Here is a 15,920-nt window from a genome sequence, read left to right on the forward strand (position 1 = left end):
GATTGTACTTACATAAAATAATCCAGATTTTGCTAGTTATTTGTCATTGATCTACACCCTGAACTTGGTTATTGCTTTTTGGATAAGCAAATGTCGTTGGTATCATCTATGATGATATGAGGAGGCATTGGAAGGTTAAGAGATGTTTGAAAGGCACTCTTGGGAGGAAAATAATCTGTGGTGTTTGATTAACTTGTTTACACGATCCAAAAACTCTAGGCACAAATTATATTTTGGCAGATGTTTTGAATATTGTTGTTTCTATACCCTCACTTGTAGTGGGCAAATAATACACAAACGAATACACAAAATGTATAAGAAAAAAAGGCATATCATTTCAGAATTAAGAGTACCACAACTACATATCCTTTTTTTAATACAGTATTAGACCACATCCAGCATGGCATTAGGGTGCATATATCTGCACAGGCAGTGCATGATGTCTCTGACTGAATTTGAAAGGTACAGTTGTCACTTTTTAGCACAGTCTTACTTATAAAACAACAAGTGCAATTTTGTCATTTAGTATTCCAAGAAAAACAGAAAAACGTGTTAGACTGGACCAAATATTCTAAGAGCGACAATATAATATACTTTTGCTGAGTAGCCATGCATCCAGTATGTCTGCATTCAAGTGACCATAAAGGAATTCATCTTTAAAAATGTGGTCCCAAATGATCAACTCAAGAAGCTTTTTAAAGCTTTATAACATCACTGTATGCACGCTATTAATGGTATTTTAAAAAAATACATTGATATAATGTATATAAAGTCTCAAACTTTATGAAGACTTTATTTATTCTAATATATTCAGTACTTAAATGGAGTGGCATTTTACTTTGTTGGCCATTTTACAGTTAATAATACAAACATTTACATACGTATCAGTTAACATCTAGTATGTGAGCATATACTAACTGGTCATATCTCATGGAACATGTAAGGTTACATTCTGTTGGCATTCTGGATTTGACTGTGAACCGTATAACAAGTAGCACTGAAGTTTATCATGATTACAGAAGAGGATTGCATAGCGAGATTGGAAGATTATTATTTATTTATTTTACAAAATGCTAATAAAAATAGTTTGAGCTGCTTGCTTTTTGTGTTTGTTTACGAAAAAGGCACAAAGATACAAGTGTCCTGAGTCAGATCAGGCCATGCAGGCTTCTGGTTTGAAAAAAACCCCACTTTATTCATATTCATTTGGAATGACTGTAGTACTCTACAGTATTTTGGTAGTTCTCGCTCAGAACTATCAGACAGTGGTTGACATACAGAGAGATACTCAGAGTCAGAGAAAAGGCGTTAGAATGTCATGAAGTGCTCATCAGCAGGGTCCCTCCATCATGGTGCTCGTAGCTCCCCCAGTCTGGTGTAGACATCCTCTGCCTGACTCAGGTCCTCAAACACAGGCAGCAGGTGGAGCAGCTCAGCATCTTCCACATCATCAAACCAGGACACCACAGGAACCTGAGGGAGCATCAGATAAACTATTCACTCACTTACTAATGCTTTCTTTGCAGTATTGACAACTGTATATTCTTGTCGTATATAACTACTAAATCCAAAAGTTAAGTGGAATATAAGGTTAGAATATAATCAGAATGCAGTAGAATCAGAACTAGTATCCTATTAATAATCACTTTGAATCCTGAAAGAGGTCACATTGGAGTTGACAGAAGTTGAATGAAACTCAAACTCACAGCATTCTCTGGGTGGAAGATGTAGGAGGCAGGAGAGTTGTCTAGGATGAGGGTCTTATGGAGCTCTCGGCCCAGCAGGCTGAGATCTTTGACATAGCATCCCTGGTGGAACACACAGGACTCCCGGAACAACCGTGCCCGGAATACCCCGCACTGATCCAACAGGTCAGTCACTGGATCTGCATACTGGGGGCAGGCAAAGAAAAGGGGGAAAAAGAGGAAGACCAGGATCAGGGAAGGGAGGAAATGGCAAGAGGAAGAAGGAAAGGGAGTTTGGTCAGGACTAACAAGGTGTCATCAAGGCACCAAAGCTACTAATAATGTAACTATAGGTTAGATTATGGAATGTATGCTAGCTCATAATATGCAAATGTACAAAGCAGTCTTTGGTACTACAAAGGTCACCTAGTGCATGGGGAAAAGGCTACGGAGGATTGTGAAAGAGAAAAAAGTAGTAAGACTTTCTAAACTAAAATACAATATTTTTTTCATGAAGAACAACAAATAAATAGGCCAAATGTCAAGACAAGATAAGGTTTCGTTAGGTCTTTTCAGCTTACCTTGGCAAGACTAGCAGTGAACAGAATACACTCAAACAGCTCTCCCATTCGTTGTAGAAACTCATCCACATAAGGCCTCTTCAGCACATATACCTGAAAACAAACACCTGGCATGAAGCTTTGGTAGCTCTTTTACCTGTGTAGTAACAGACATTTCTGCTTGTTACGAAGTATTTTAGCAATTGCTTTATAAATGAACAGTAATAAAGTATCTGGAAGAAAATATTTGGAAGGTAACATTAACTCTTTTCTTCCTCTGATGTGTCCATTTTTTTCCCATCTCAGTTGCTGGTGGCTGGTTCCTGAAACAAGTAATCAAGAATAGGCCGTGGAGGTGTTAACCAGCCTATCCTGGATTACTTGAACCAGGCAGAGGCCCATGGAGAAGAATTCCAAACACCACAACAGTTATCATGTTGACCTGAAGTGCAAGTTTTGCATGTAGTTTTGCATGTACAGCAGACTCCAGTACATTTCAATATATAGAGTTTAAATATTATCTCTGGTACATTGCATTGGTGAGCAAAATGAAGTGAACTGACTAAGCTGAATTGAACTGTTTACTTCCTTTCCCATTCAACTTTTGTCCAGTAGAGGGCTCATACAGCGCCCATAACAAACATCTGTCCTGAGACACATCCCATTTTAACCTCGGCAAACACTGACCATAACACACACACAATACCAACCCACCTACCTCTACAAGCACACAGATAACATATTCAGATGAGAGATTTTACCTGGTGTGTGGTCCCCTCAATCTCCACAGGCACTATGAAATCTGCATTACTGATAGGCTGAGGAGAGAAGGAACACTGTGGAAGATTGTTGTTATGATGCTCCTGGGCTTTACAGTTATACTGTATGTAATTACAAAGGATCAAATACCTAAATTAAACGCTAAACTATAAATCATTCCGTAAATCAAACAATTCACTTTTTTTTAATGTAATTCAAAATTATAATTAATTTCATGAAATATATTTTACATTTGCATTGCATACAAACACCCCTTACAAAACCACATGTAACAGTGAGTGGGTGGAAAAGCAGTAGCTACCTTGAATGAGCTATGCACCAGTGTCTCATCTAGGTCTATGACCACACATATCTTCCCCTGGTCCTGGGGTGTCATCTCAGGCAGCAGGCTGGGCCCTGATGACAGCTGTGGCAGAGGAGAAAACAGGGGACATACAGGGTCACTATAGCTGACACAATCTCCAGGCAGTACTACAGAGTACAGTACAGGACTGTGCAGAGAACACCACATCTTACCCTTTTTACTAGGGTTTTCTTATGCTTAGTAAACACAGTGCCTCGCTCTACAAGCACAGGGAATAACTTCAGTTTAAATTAAATCAAATGTTATGTCACATGCGCGGAATGCAGCAGGTTTAGACTTTAATGTGAAATGCTTACTTACGAGCCCTTTACCAACAATGCAGAGTTAAAAAGTAAGAAAAATGTCCTAAATTAAAAAAGGAAATACGAACACGATAAATTAACAACCGGTACCATGTTAATCTGCAGGGTTACGTGGTAGTTGAGGTAAAATGTACATGTAGGTTGGGGTAAAAGAGCTCTAACAGTGTAATAATACTGTAATAATTGAATATCAGATTAAATTCAAAGACCCAAACAATACCCATGCTTCACAACAGCTACAGCGCTGCCTGGAGGACACTAGGCAATGTGAACAAAAAGAAGCGTCAATTGAACTGTTTGTCCCTCTTGAGATGCCGAAGCCATTTCTTCAATACAATCTGAATTAAGATAACTCCAGATATATGTCATTCATTTTTACGTTTTTTTTGCCGAGATGGTCTTAGTCACGCAATTGTACATCTAAGATGTTTGGTGCAGTATATCTCATGTGGAAATATTTGCATGAAAACCGAGTCGTTTCTCGTTGAATGACAACAAAACAATTAATTGAAGAATTCCTACTGTGGACCAATTACTGACGAAGGGGTGTATACTTTGGCTACTGAGCTTTGGCTTGCGTCAGAAAAACTTTTTGTGTGCACGAACGGCCGATAAACCCTTGCCAAAGACCACATCACAAAATGTTGTTTTAATATATGCAGGAACTGTTTGGGATGGGAAGCATGAGGACGCCTTTACATGGCACTAGCGCCCCTACACTGACAGCCTCACTAGTGGCTTGTGGGCAACACACAACTTGTCATTCCTCTGTACACTTCGGTTATGACGTACCAGGTACAAAATACTGTACATATCTAATATCTCCAACATGAACTAACATGCATATCACATTATCCACTCTTTGTAGGCCCACTGCACCACTGTTTCGCCTTAGTGGATTGCAAGGCACTCAGCTGTCTTATCATCATAGGAGATCAATATGAACAGACCTAAACTACTCTGTATCCGCCAACAGTCATGGTTATAGTGTTCAACAAGTTCACAACAGGTGCAGCAGCCATTTTATATTGCATCATGCTGTTATAACATCAACGGGCAATAATCCCACAAATTCTCACAGGGTATTGCTCAAGATAGGAAAGCAATCACTTGTGTAGTTATTGTCTGCTTATATATTCTTTTCCTGTAATAAGCATGGCAGAGTTGTTAAACACTTGATGAGGAAGTTGACAGTTGTAAAATAAAAAGAAAGCTGAGCTAAGCCTGACCATTGTTTGGGTTTAAAAATACTTAGCTAAACTGTATACATAAGATTCATGTCCTATAAAAAAAAGTATAAAACTAGCCAAATTACAATGTGTGAAACCTTGTGGTTAAAACCATTCATTTGTAATCTGCTTAAGCGGTCCCAACAAGCTTTGCAAACATAGCAAAATGCAAAAAGGACACTTTAGGCTACATAGTAATCCCACACTTGGTTGAAATACAGTAAACTACAGCCCATACATGCTATATGGATAATTACAACAATGCAGCCGAGATGTTGAGAATAATATATTATGTTACCTTGACAACGTCCCCATTGTCCTGTGGCCCCAGCAAGGCATCTTGTGAAGGAGGTGGTGGATTCCGGGCATCCTGTGCTCCTCTGAGGCAACAGAAGAGTGCTTTGAAGATGTTACAGCTCCTAGGCTTCTTCAGAGAAGATCTGCTCACCTCGCCTGTCACAAGACCAAAAATAAGAATGCTGTAGGCCTATGACACAACCACGCTTTTGATCAAAACTGAGTGATATATGGATTTGTCCCAAATTAAAATGCTATTCACCAACACATTATGGTGATTCCACCTGCAATGAAGGTTCTTATAATCCAGGTACAGATGTAGGATTTTTAGTTGATCCCCCTGTAGCAGGAGAAATTTTAAAACTTGGAGAATGTTTAAAAAGGCTTTTGAAGTTTGTAATTTCCACTTTGACATTTCAGACTTGATTTTCCCTTACGAAAAAATGTATCAACCCTTCCATGAATTTCATCCACATTTATTTTTGTTGCAGGATTATCTTCCTGCTGTAGCAAACTGGCTCAAGTTAAGACCTTACATCTGTAGATGTTAGGGAAATGTATGATGTGAATTTCTCAAGATTTTGCCATAAAGTAGTTAGGAGGATTTCCCCCATTTTGAGAGACATAGTTACTGCACACATGTAGAATGAACTCTGTCCTCCCTTCACGAAAGGCTTCCCCCTACATTACAGAGATGCCAGCCAGCCTGAACACGCACGCACGGACACAAGCACACTTGGACAAACACACACAAATAAAAATCTGCCTTTAATGAGGTTGCTGCTGCTGCTGGAAGCTGGAAGAGGTTGGTACATGTTATATAATCATTGAGAGTGCGGGAAAACCCACACTCTTCACCAGGCATTGACTGAGTCTCAAATGGCACCCTAATCCCCACAGGGCACATGTCAAAAGTAGTACACTATATAGGGAGTAGTGTGTCATTTAGGATACGGTCGGTAACTTCTGCTGTATAAAAAAAAAAGACAGAAAGAAAACATTCCAACCGTTTCACTGACTCTCCTGGAACAAGATCTCTGGTTGGAGTGGAGCGAGCTGAAGCCAGTCACACCTCAATGCTCCAAGCCCCTTTGATCAGTCAATGTAAAAATGTGTCATAGTTCAAAGGTTACATCAGAGGAGGCAAATAGCATTGGATATGCATAGCACCACTGGTAATAGTATATAAAAATCGAATGCATGGATGGCTCTGATATACAAAACACAGATGGCTGTACTGACTAAAGCTATCAAAGGGATTAATAAAAAACTGATTTAAAAAGAAAAAGTGTGATTCACACATCTGAACACTGACTCTCCTGTGAGCATCCAAAGTTCCGGTTACAGTGGATCAGCTCTACAGAGCAGAGGGGGGGGATTGATGTGTGGGTTTTATGACACCTCACGTCGATCGTAAATTGTAATGCAGCAGACCAACTGCTTTCTGGTCTCTAGTTTGGGAGAATGGAATGTCGTTGTGTTACAGAAGAGTGGCCACCCAAAACTTCAACATCTAAACAAAGAACAATATATTTCAACATCCGAATGATGGGAATGATGAGAGATGGAATATGGTGATGTCATTAAAATGAATAGAAAAACGTTATAACGGAAACATTGTAACTTGAAGAGCTTGTACACTGTGTATATCAGGTTAACATCTAAACGTTGTAAAAACAATGATGATTAAATATGAGAATACTTTTGTGAAGAAAGCAATGTGATTTTAGTATTCTAAATGATAATTGTTTTTCCATGCAAAATTATGCCGTCAGTAGCCACGCCCAAGTGAGCTCAGAGTTCGTGTCAGTGTGATGGAACTGCCTTTCCGACCAGAGTGCTTAAAAGGACTCGCTAACGAAATTTACATCAGCCCAGCGTGACAGACAGCGTGAGCTGAATGTTTCGAAATGGTTGGAACCTATGAAAACTAGACTAGAGAACGTGAGGCTGCGGTCCACACGTTGAAATGGTTAGACACTTTGGAAACCAGACCAAAACGTGCCGGGTCGCTGCTGGCGTGTAAAGTGGTCGAGAGCTGAATCCTTAATAATCAATTAGGGATCAAGCAGACGGATGGTGTAAACCGGGCATCGCGAATGGTTAAAACTACAAGACCAGACAGTGTGGAACGGTGGCTACACATTACGAAAGGGTTAGAAGACCTGAAACCCTCAACACGAGTGAAGAAGGTAAAGACTAGACCAGAATACTCACAGTCTGCAGCTGTGCATGTAAAAGTGGTTCTAGGACATTTAACTCTCAACACGTGGGGGAAGAATAGGTCCCTCTGACCACCGTAGGTATGTCTGAAGTATCTACACTAACAAACACTCCAAGATCAAATAAGCATAAGGAGATTGTGACCTCTGGTGGACAACCAGAGACTTACATCGAACCACACCCCATAGACAGACTTAGTGGTTTCAACAGAGAGATGACAAAGACATTATGCATAAATATATACATTGCCTTTCTTATTTGAATGAGCGGTCGTTCATATGCAAAGTATTCATATTTCCGTGAGTACAGCTTCCAAATGTATGTACAATATGTTCACGCTCTTTATCTTTCCCCACCCCCTTTCCATTGTGTAACAGCAGTCATACCATGTCTGTCCACTAGGGACTTTTATCTCATGTAAGTGTGTATGGTATTCTGTGTTATTATTTAGTTAGTTAATAAATAAAATGATTAAATCAATTTGTGTAGTACTGAATATTCAAAGGGATAGGGTTCTTGCAAATCCAGGGATATTGCAACTGATGAGGTAATAATTAATAATTGACTGTTATTAATGTAAGAGATATCTGTATATCTTTAGAGTTTAAGTCAGGAGATAGTAACTCGTTAAATAACTTTTCCTGTGGTGCCCCAAATTCCTACTGAGTTAATTGTTACATGACTAATTTAATAGAATATCAATTAAAACAGTGATAAAATAGTCATTGGATTAATGATAGTCACATCACGACAACACTCATCATGCTTGTCATATTTTGTGAAGTAGTGTTAGTTATGAGACTCTCTTCTGATTCATAACCTCAAGCCTTGATACTAACTTTTAATTTCCCACCTATCATTCTCTTCCTTTCATCTTTGGGGGGCGTCTGCAGCAATTGGAATGATGACACTTTTGTAGTGTATGTGGACACCTGCTCGTCGAACATCTCATTCCAAAATCATGGGCATCAAATATGGAGTGGGTCTCCCCTTTGCTGCTATAATAGCCTCCACTCTTCTGAAAAGGCTTTCTACTAGATGTTGGAACATCGCTGAGGGGACTTGCTTTCATTCAGCCACAAGAGCATTAATGAGGTCAGGCACTGATGTCGGGCGATTAGATCTGGCTCGCAGTCTGCGTTCGAATTCATCCCAAAGTTGTTCAATGGGGTTGAGGTCAGGGCCTGGCCTGTGTAGGCCAGTCAAGATCTCCCACACCGATCTCAACAAACCATTTCTGTATGAAACAGGACAAGGCATTCCCCAAACCGATGCCAAAGTTGGAAGCACAGAATCGTCTACAATGTAATTGTATGCTGTAGGTTTAAGATTTCCCTTCACTGGAATTAAGGGGTCTAGCCCGAACCATTAAAAATCTGCCCCAGACCATTATTCCTCCACCATCAAACATTACAGTTGGCACTATGCATTTGGGCAGGTAGCTTTGTCCTGGCATCCATCAAACCCAGATTTGTCCGTTGGACTGCCAGATGGTGAAGCATGATTCATCCCCCCAGGGAATGTGTTTCCACTGCTCCAGAGTCCAATGGCGGCAAGCTTTACACCACTCCAATTGACGCTAGGCATTGCGCATGGTGATCTTGGGCTTGTGTGCTGCTGCTCTGCCATGGAAACCCATTACATGAAGCTCACGACGAATAGTTATTGTGCTGACGTTGCTTCCAGAGGCAGTTTAGAACTCGGTAGCGACTGTTGCAAACGAGGACAGTTGATTTTTACGCACTACACGCCTAAGCACTCGTAATCCCGTTCTGTGAGCTTGTGTGGCCTACCACTTCACGGCTGAGCCATTGTTGCTCCTAGACATTTCCACTTCACAATAACAGCACTTACAGCTGACTGGGGCAGCTCTAGCAGGGCAGAAATTCGATGAACTGACTTGTTGGAATGACGATGCCATGTTGAATGTCACTAAGCTCTTCAGGACAGGCCATTCTACTGCCAATGTTTGTCTATGGAGATTGCATGACGGTGTGCTTGATTTTATACACCTGTCAACAACGGGTGTGGCTGAAATAGCCAAATAATGTTGTTCATATAGTGTACATAACTAAGGAATTGGGGAAGAGTATGGGAACTCAAGATAAATCTTTTTCACTTGTAAAAATGTAAACATGTGTTTAAAGGTTAATTCCTCTAGGAATTCTATAGGATTTTACATGTTGAGTTCATAGAGTGATACTTTCCATTTCCACCCGTGTAAAAAACATTGTCTATCTATATAAAAACATACAGGACACTGGGCCCTCGCCTGGGTGACATCATTCAACACATATAGAATATAATAAATAGAATAGACAGCCCCTCCCTGGGTCACAGGAAACAGATATGCCATGGGTAACAGGTTAAAAATTATGTAACTTAAAGCACTTGTGGTAACACTATTTGAAGGGTAAGGACTTCAAAGGCACTTTCGGACGGGCCACGGTAAACGGCAATTGAACCGGGAGAAAATCTGCCTACTGTGTGTAGAGACTAGAGGTCGACTCATTAAACGGAATGGCCGAATAATTAGGGCCGACTTTAAGTTTTCATAACAATCAGAAATCGGTATTTTTGGACACCGATTTGGATGATTCAATCTTGCAACCTTACAGTTAACTAGTCCAGCGCTCTAACCACCTTCCTCTCATTGCACTCCACGAGGAGCCTGCCTGTTATGCGAATGCAGTAACCAAAGGTAAGTTGCTAGCTAACATTAAACTTACCTTATAAAAAACAATCAATCATAATCACTAGTCAACTACACATGGTTGATGATATTACTAGTGTATCTAGCGTGTCCTGCGTTGCATATAATTGATGCGGTGCGTATCATTGCTCCAATGTCTACCTAACCATAAACATTAATGCCTTTCTTAAAATCAATACACAGAAGTATACATTTTAAACCTGCATATTTAGCTAAAGGAAATCCAGGTTAGCAGGCAATATTAACCAGGTGAAATTGTGTCACTTCTCTTGCGTTCATTGCACGCAGAGTCAGTGTATATGCAACAGTTTGGGCCGCCTAATAGACCAGAATTTTACGTAATTATGACATTACATTGAAGGTTGTGAAATGTAACAGGATTATTTAGACTGGATGCCACCCGTTAGATAAAATATGGAACGGTTCCGTATTTCACTGAAAGAATAAACGCCTTGTTTTTTCGAGATAATAGTTTCCGGATTCGACAATATTAATGACTGGTATTTCTGTGTGTTATCATGTTATAACTAAGTCTATGGTTTGATAGAGCAGTCTGACTGAGCGATGGTAGGCAGCAGCAGGCTCGTAAGCATTCATTCAAACAGCACTTAAGTGTGTTTGTCAACAGCAGTTTATAACTTCAAGCCTATTAACTCCCGAGATTAGGCTGGTGTAACCGATGTGAAATGGCTAGCTAGTTAGCTGGGTGCGCGCTAATATGTTTCAAACGTCACTCGCTCTGAGACTTGGAGTGGTTGTTTCCCTTGCTCTGCACGGCTTTTGCTTTTGTGGAGCGATGGGTAACGCTGCTTCGAGGGTGGCTGTTGTCGATGTGTTCCTGGTTCGAGCCCAGGTAGGAGCGAGGAGAGGGACGGAAGCTATACTGTTACACTGGCAATACTAAAGTGCCTATAAGAACATCCAATAGTCAAAGGTTAATGAAATACAAATGATATAGAGAGAAATAGTCCTATAATAACTACAACCTAAAACTACTTACCTGGGAATATTGAAGATTCATGTTAAAAGGAACTACCAGCTTCCATATGTTCTCATGTTCTGAGCAAGGAACTTAAACATTAGCTTTCTTACATGGCACATATTGCACTTTTACATTCTTCTCCAACACTTTATTTTTGCATTATTTAAACCAAATTGAACATGTTTAATTATTTATTTGAGGCTAAATTGATTTTATTGATGAATTATATTAAGTTGAAATAGGTGTTCATTCAGTATTGTTGCAATTGTCATTATTACAAATAAATAAATTAAAAATCGGCCGATTAATTGGTATCGGCTTTTTTTGGTACCCCAATAGTCGGTATCGGTATTGAAAAATCATAATCGGTCGACCTCTAGTAGAGACCAGCGGTCCTGGTTGTTGTCAGCTCGAATGTTGTCATTAAAACAATGGTTGACAAGATGAACTCTGCTCATTGGTCAACCTTGTGCATCGGCCGCTCAAGACTTCAGCTAATTTAATCTTTTGGTGCCTCAAGAGCAGGGCCAGCGGCGCCACTTATGGGAGCGAGCACCAGGAACCACACTGCTTGCGTTTCGCCGCCCGTCACGCCCTACTCCCATTGAAGTCTATGACACCTTTGGAGCCCGTATGTAAGCATCTTAACACATTCATAAAGAAGCTCTTTAGCATTTCAGTAATGTCATTGTCAACAACCACAAGTTGAAATCTGCAGTATTCATGGGCATAAGTACTCGAACGGACGTCAAAGCTTGATCTTTAACCAGAGATACATTTTCTTCAAATAACATAAAACTATTTGGTAGACTGTGCTTTGTGGCTGCCCAAACAGGCAAGTGAAATTGTCCTAAAAATGTTGATATTTTGTCTTGAAGCCAATGTTAATTTGCTTTGACTCTAGTGTTCCAATTGCACATCTGTATTTGCGGAGCACAACAAAAAAAGAAACCAACCCAAGCATCGCACAGATCTTCTCCCTAAATTCCCTTTCCCCTCCTTGTGTCATTCACTCGATTGCCTTCCGACCGCTCACTACACACGTGTGCTGAGTGTGCACACAAGCTCCTATAGAAATAACTGTCTATAAAAATGTATCTGACTGATGGGATTCACAAGCTATATACTCCTTGCCAGATGATGACAGTTTTATCACAAATTCAAAATGGACTGGTTTATTGATGTAGGAAAATATGCATTCCAACAATGAGCTGCAGATTAGGAATAATTGTGTCCCATCTAGTTTCCACTTAGGCTACTTTGCAAACTGCTAGTGCCATTTAGAATTAGTTAGCCTAGGCTAACTATTATTATTATTATAATCCCCCTAATATAGACAGGTTCCACACTGAAAATATGCAAAAACATTAGTTTGATAAAGACATATATTTTCACCAGAATCATTAAGCATTCATTACCATGCAGTGTTCAATGAATTTTAGAAAATTCTATTCTAACTGGCCAAATTGATCCCCGTTTCAAATTAACACTCTTTGAGAATAACTTTCCCAGACTCGAGATGCGCATCACTTGCACTGGTAACTTTTTCATTTGGAAAAATATTCTGATATATTATATTCTGTTATATAACATCATGTTTTTTTTTACAATAAAATGTGTCTTTTTAAAAAAATTGTTTCCCACAATATAATATAACTAGTTGATAGTATGGTTTCAATAATTTAATCTTAAAATGGCACTTGCTTTTTTATTGACTGAATATGGCAATTTAGCAATTAGGATTTGTTATCTGTAACGGTTATGATAAATGAAGCATTGTGGCACACTGTTGGCATAAACTTATAGATAAATGTGCACATATGTTTTTCCAGCGCAGGCCTTGTGTTCTAAAAATATACTTTTTTCCATTGGAGATCTCGGAAACAAATAATAATGTGAGTACTTGAACGGTCAAAAAAAGTAAAATGCCCATCCCTAATTCATGTGGTTGTTGGCATATGCATCTATGAAATGCTCATGTATTGTTTACGAAAGCATTATTAATGTGTTATGAAGTCTCCCTTATGTAGCTACCCTTCAAATAAAGTGTTACCAAAATCGTTTAGGGCTGACATGTATAGGCATATTACCCAGCAGCTTACAGCTTACTTAAATGTACACACGATTGTTGTTGTGGATTTCCTTTATAAACACAAACATAACATGCTAGTGCCAAAAAGTAATTTTAAAGGGTAGGATAGCCTATTCCTGAATATATCGAAACAAAATTCTAATAAATGAGAGAAAAAAAACAATCTATAATAATCAAATAATCGAATCTATTAGATTTGTATCTGTTGAGCAAACATAGGATAACCCTGCTGCTCCTATCACACATAATCAGGTATTGTAAATCAACCGTAACCATACAGCAGTACCCTACCCTCCAATTCAAACCGGAATGCCTGAAGCATGAAAACAAAGATTCTTTGAAACCGCGCTTTACAATGGGCGGCGGAGGGCGTGTGCTGAGGGGTGTGCTTGTGCATTCCACTGTCAATATCGACCGCGGCACCTGGCATTTCTACGGTTATGTTTTTCATCCGCAACCGTTGTTAGTTTAATTTCCAACAGCAAATTGTATATCATACACCTGCCAATCTTTGTATTGTATAGGCCTGTGGTGTGGTATTTTTATAATAACATTAGGATAGCGTGCCACCCTGCGCGCATTGATCTGCCTTGATGTGTCTCCAGCCTGAGCCTGCGAACAAAAACAAGACATGGCTGTGCTGTGTGTGTGTATGGCTGCCTAGAGACATATGTGACAAAGTAATAAATGGAACGGCGACATACAACAGCTGGACAGATATGAAATACACAGGGTAGGCTAAATTTGGCGTTGGTTTGGTTGAACATTTTACACGCAAAATTATTTGTCAATTAATGAAATTACAATTATTGGCTAATAATAATAAATTGGTATTGGATGTTGTAGCCTTGTTTTGATCGATAGAAATACTGTATCATCAACAACTGAATCATTTGATTGGTCTTGAAAATCCAATCATGTAAAATGGTAAATAAATATTGATTTGAATTGTTTACAGTAGGCAACAAACAGTGACTGAATATTATTGGCAACCTTGAATTCGTGATGACAAAAGACATGTAATGCGATACGGTTTTTCAAATAGCCTTTACTCTTACATTGTCAAAAATGTGTTTGTACCAGAGGGGTTTTCCCCTTCCAATTATGCAGGTGTTCCATAATACCTTTGAAAACTAATCCATGTTCAGCATCAGTTGCATGTGGCGGCTTGAATCATCATGAAATATAATATTGATATTCAACGTAGTCTATTTATATGCCAGATTAATCCAATGTGTACATATCCGACCGTGAAGAAGAACAGTGAGCTCTAGAATGTCGCGCGCAATATCCGCGACGTTGGAACTGTCAAATGGACGCGCTGGGAACATGTTTGCATCAACGTTAGAGTGCTTTCATTTGATTACTTAACGAAGCTCCTCCACATCAAACTAACCTTTACCCTTCTAGTTAAACCCATGATTTGTCCGAACAAACTATAAAAACCGGAGCATATCATATTCTTACCTGTTTTCGGTGACAATTGAATGTCTTCTTTTTGCACTTGAGTGATGATAGAACTTTCCATCTGACAAGCACAGAGCCCTCAAAATCCAATCCGTTCCCCAAACAGAGATAAGCAGCCTTCATTAGGTTATATTGACAAGTTACTAAATGATTGCCCTGATAACTGTCATCCGTGGCTTTGTTGGATATGGAAGACGCTACAATTCATCACCAACAATGCTTCTTTATTTCTTGCTTCTTCTGGGAGGGGCAGGGCGCTTGGATATGTTTTCGTCTTTGCGTTTTCCTCGGCTGCGCGTCTCGGTTTACTTTATCGCTAGTATATTTCGGAACCGAACGACCCCTTCCTGTCTCTGCGAAGACCTCACTTTTCGCTCCAACAACATGGAGAATACAGGCGAAAGAAGAAAAACAACCGAGGAAATGGGGCAAGGGGCGGTTTCAAGTTCCCCTTACTACAGATAAACAACACCGTCAAATTGATATCACCGAGAGGAGGAAAAGAAAACAGATTACATCGGCGGACATATTTCTCAAAAAGAGAATTGGTTATGAATATAATTCGATTTTAAATGTGAGATGTATTTTTTTTTCTGGGCTTTGTTTTTCTTCGAATGGGACACCAAGGGCGCCTTGAAACCGTTGCTCGTTTCGGATTGGATCTTTTCAAAGTGGGAGTTGCAAAGGCATTCCTCGCCATTCTGCACACTCCACACCAAAATATGTTCCAGAGCTGGTTTTGTTACGACTGAGTGTGCATTTATGATTGTAATAAATTGGATTAGTAAATTAAGCATTTTTTTCTTCGATATATCATCATTATAATAATAATGTTTTTATTGATATTGTCATTGATAATATTATACATATTTAGTTAATTGAGACACAGGACTTCAGTAATTGCAGTAATGACTAAGAAAAAACAGAACTTAAGCATTCAAGTTTATCCACAGTATAAGATTGTTTCCTTACAAATAAATATACAATTTTTGCTAAATATAATGTTTATGTCCATCGTAACTAATGGTAATCTGTTTAGTTGATTTGTTGTAATTTTCCAGCACTCCAACATGACAACACTTCATCATATACAGATGAAGGAAGAGGTAGCTAGCTAAGTCTTTTTTTGTAAAATGCAGTGCTGCACACATCACATACAGTGCATTCAAAAAGTATTCAGACCCCTTCACTTTTTCCACATTTTGTTACTTTACAGCCTTATTCTA

At 39.3% G+C, this 15,920-nt stretch overlaps 1 protein-coding gene across 2 annotated transcripts; it reads right to left on the reverse strand.

Moving 5' to 3' along the window:
• Positions 1–359: 359 nt before the first annotated feature.
• Positions 360–15,299, reverse strand: LOC124032234 (carboxy-terminal domain RNA polymerase II polypeptide A small phosphatase 2-like). 2 transcript variants are annotated; one of them, XM_046344479.1, is made up of 7 exons: positions 14,695–15,299; positions 5,219–5,373; positions 3,327–3,431; positions 3,007–3,081; positions 2,267–2,359; positions 1,707–1,892; positions 360–1,473 (listed from the first exon to the last, which is right to left on the reverse strand). In XM_046344479.1, exons 1-7 carry the CDS (start codon positions 14,753–14,755, stop codon positions 1,348–1,350), a joined length of 801 nt encoding a protein of 266 aa, XP_046200435.1. In that variant the 5' UTR covers positions 14,756–15,299; the 3' UTR covers positions 360–1,347. The 2 variants fall into 2 exon arrangements, with proteins under 2 accessions (XP_046200435.1, XP_046200436.1); XM_046344480.1 differs by having other exon boundaries at positions 3,007–3,063; positions 14,695–15,295.
• Between the last annotated feature and the right edge of the window lie 621 nt (positions 15,300–15,920).

Source organism: Oncorhynchus gorbuscha, linkage group LG03 (assembly GCF_021184085.1).
Source record: "Oncorhynchus gorbuscha isolate QuinsamMale2020 ecotype Even-year linkage group LG03, OgorEven_v1.0, whole genome shotgun sequence".
Classification (NCBI taxonomy): Eukaryota; Metazoa; Chordata; class Actinopteri; order Salmoniformes; family Salmonidae; genus Oncorhynchus; species Oncorhynchus gorbuscha.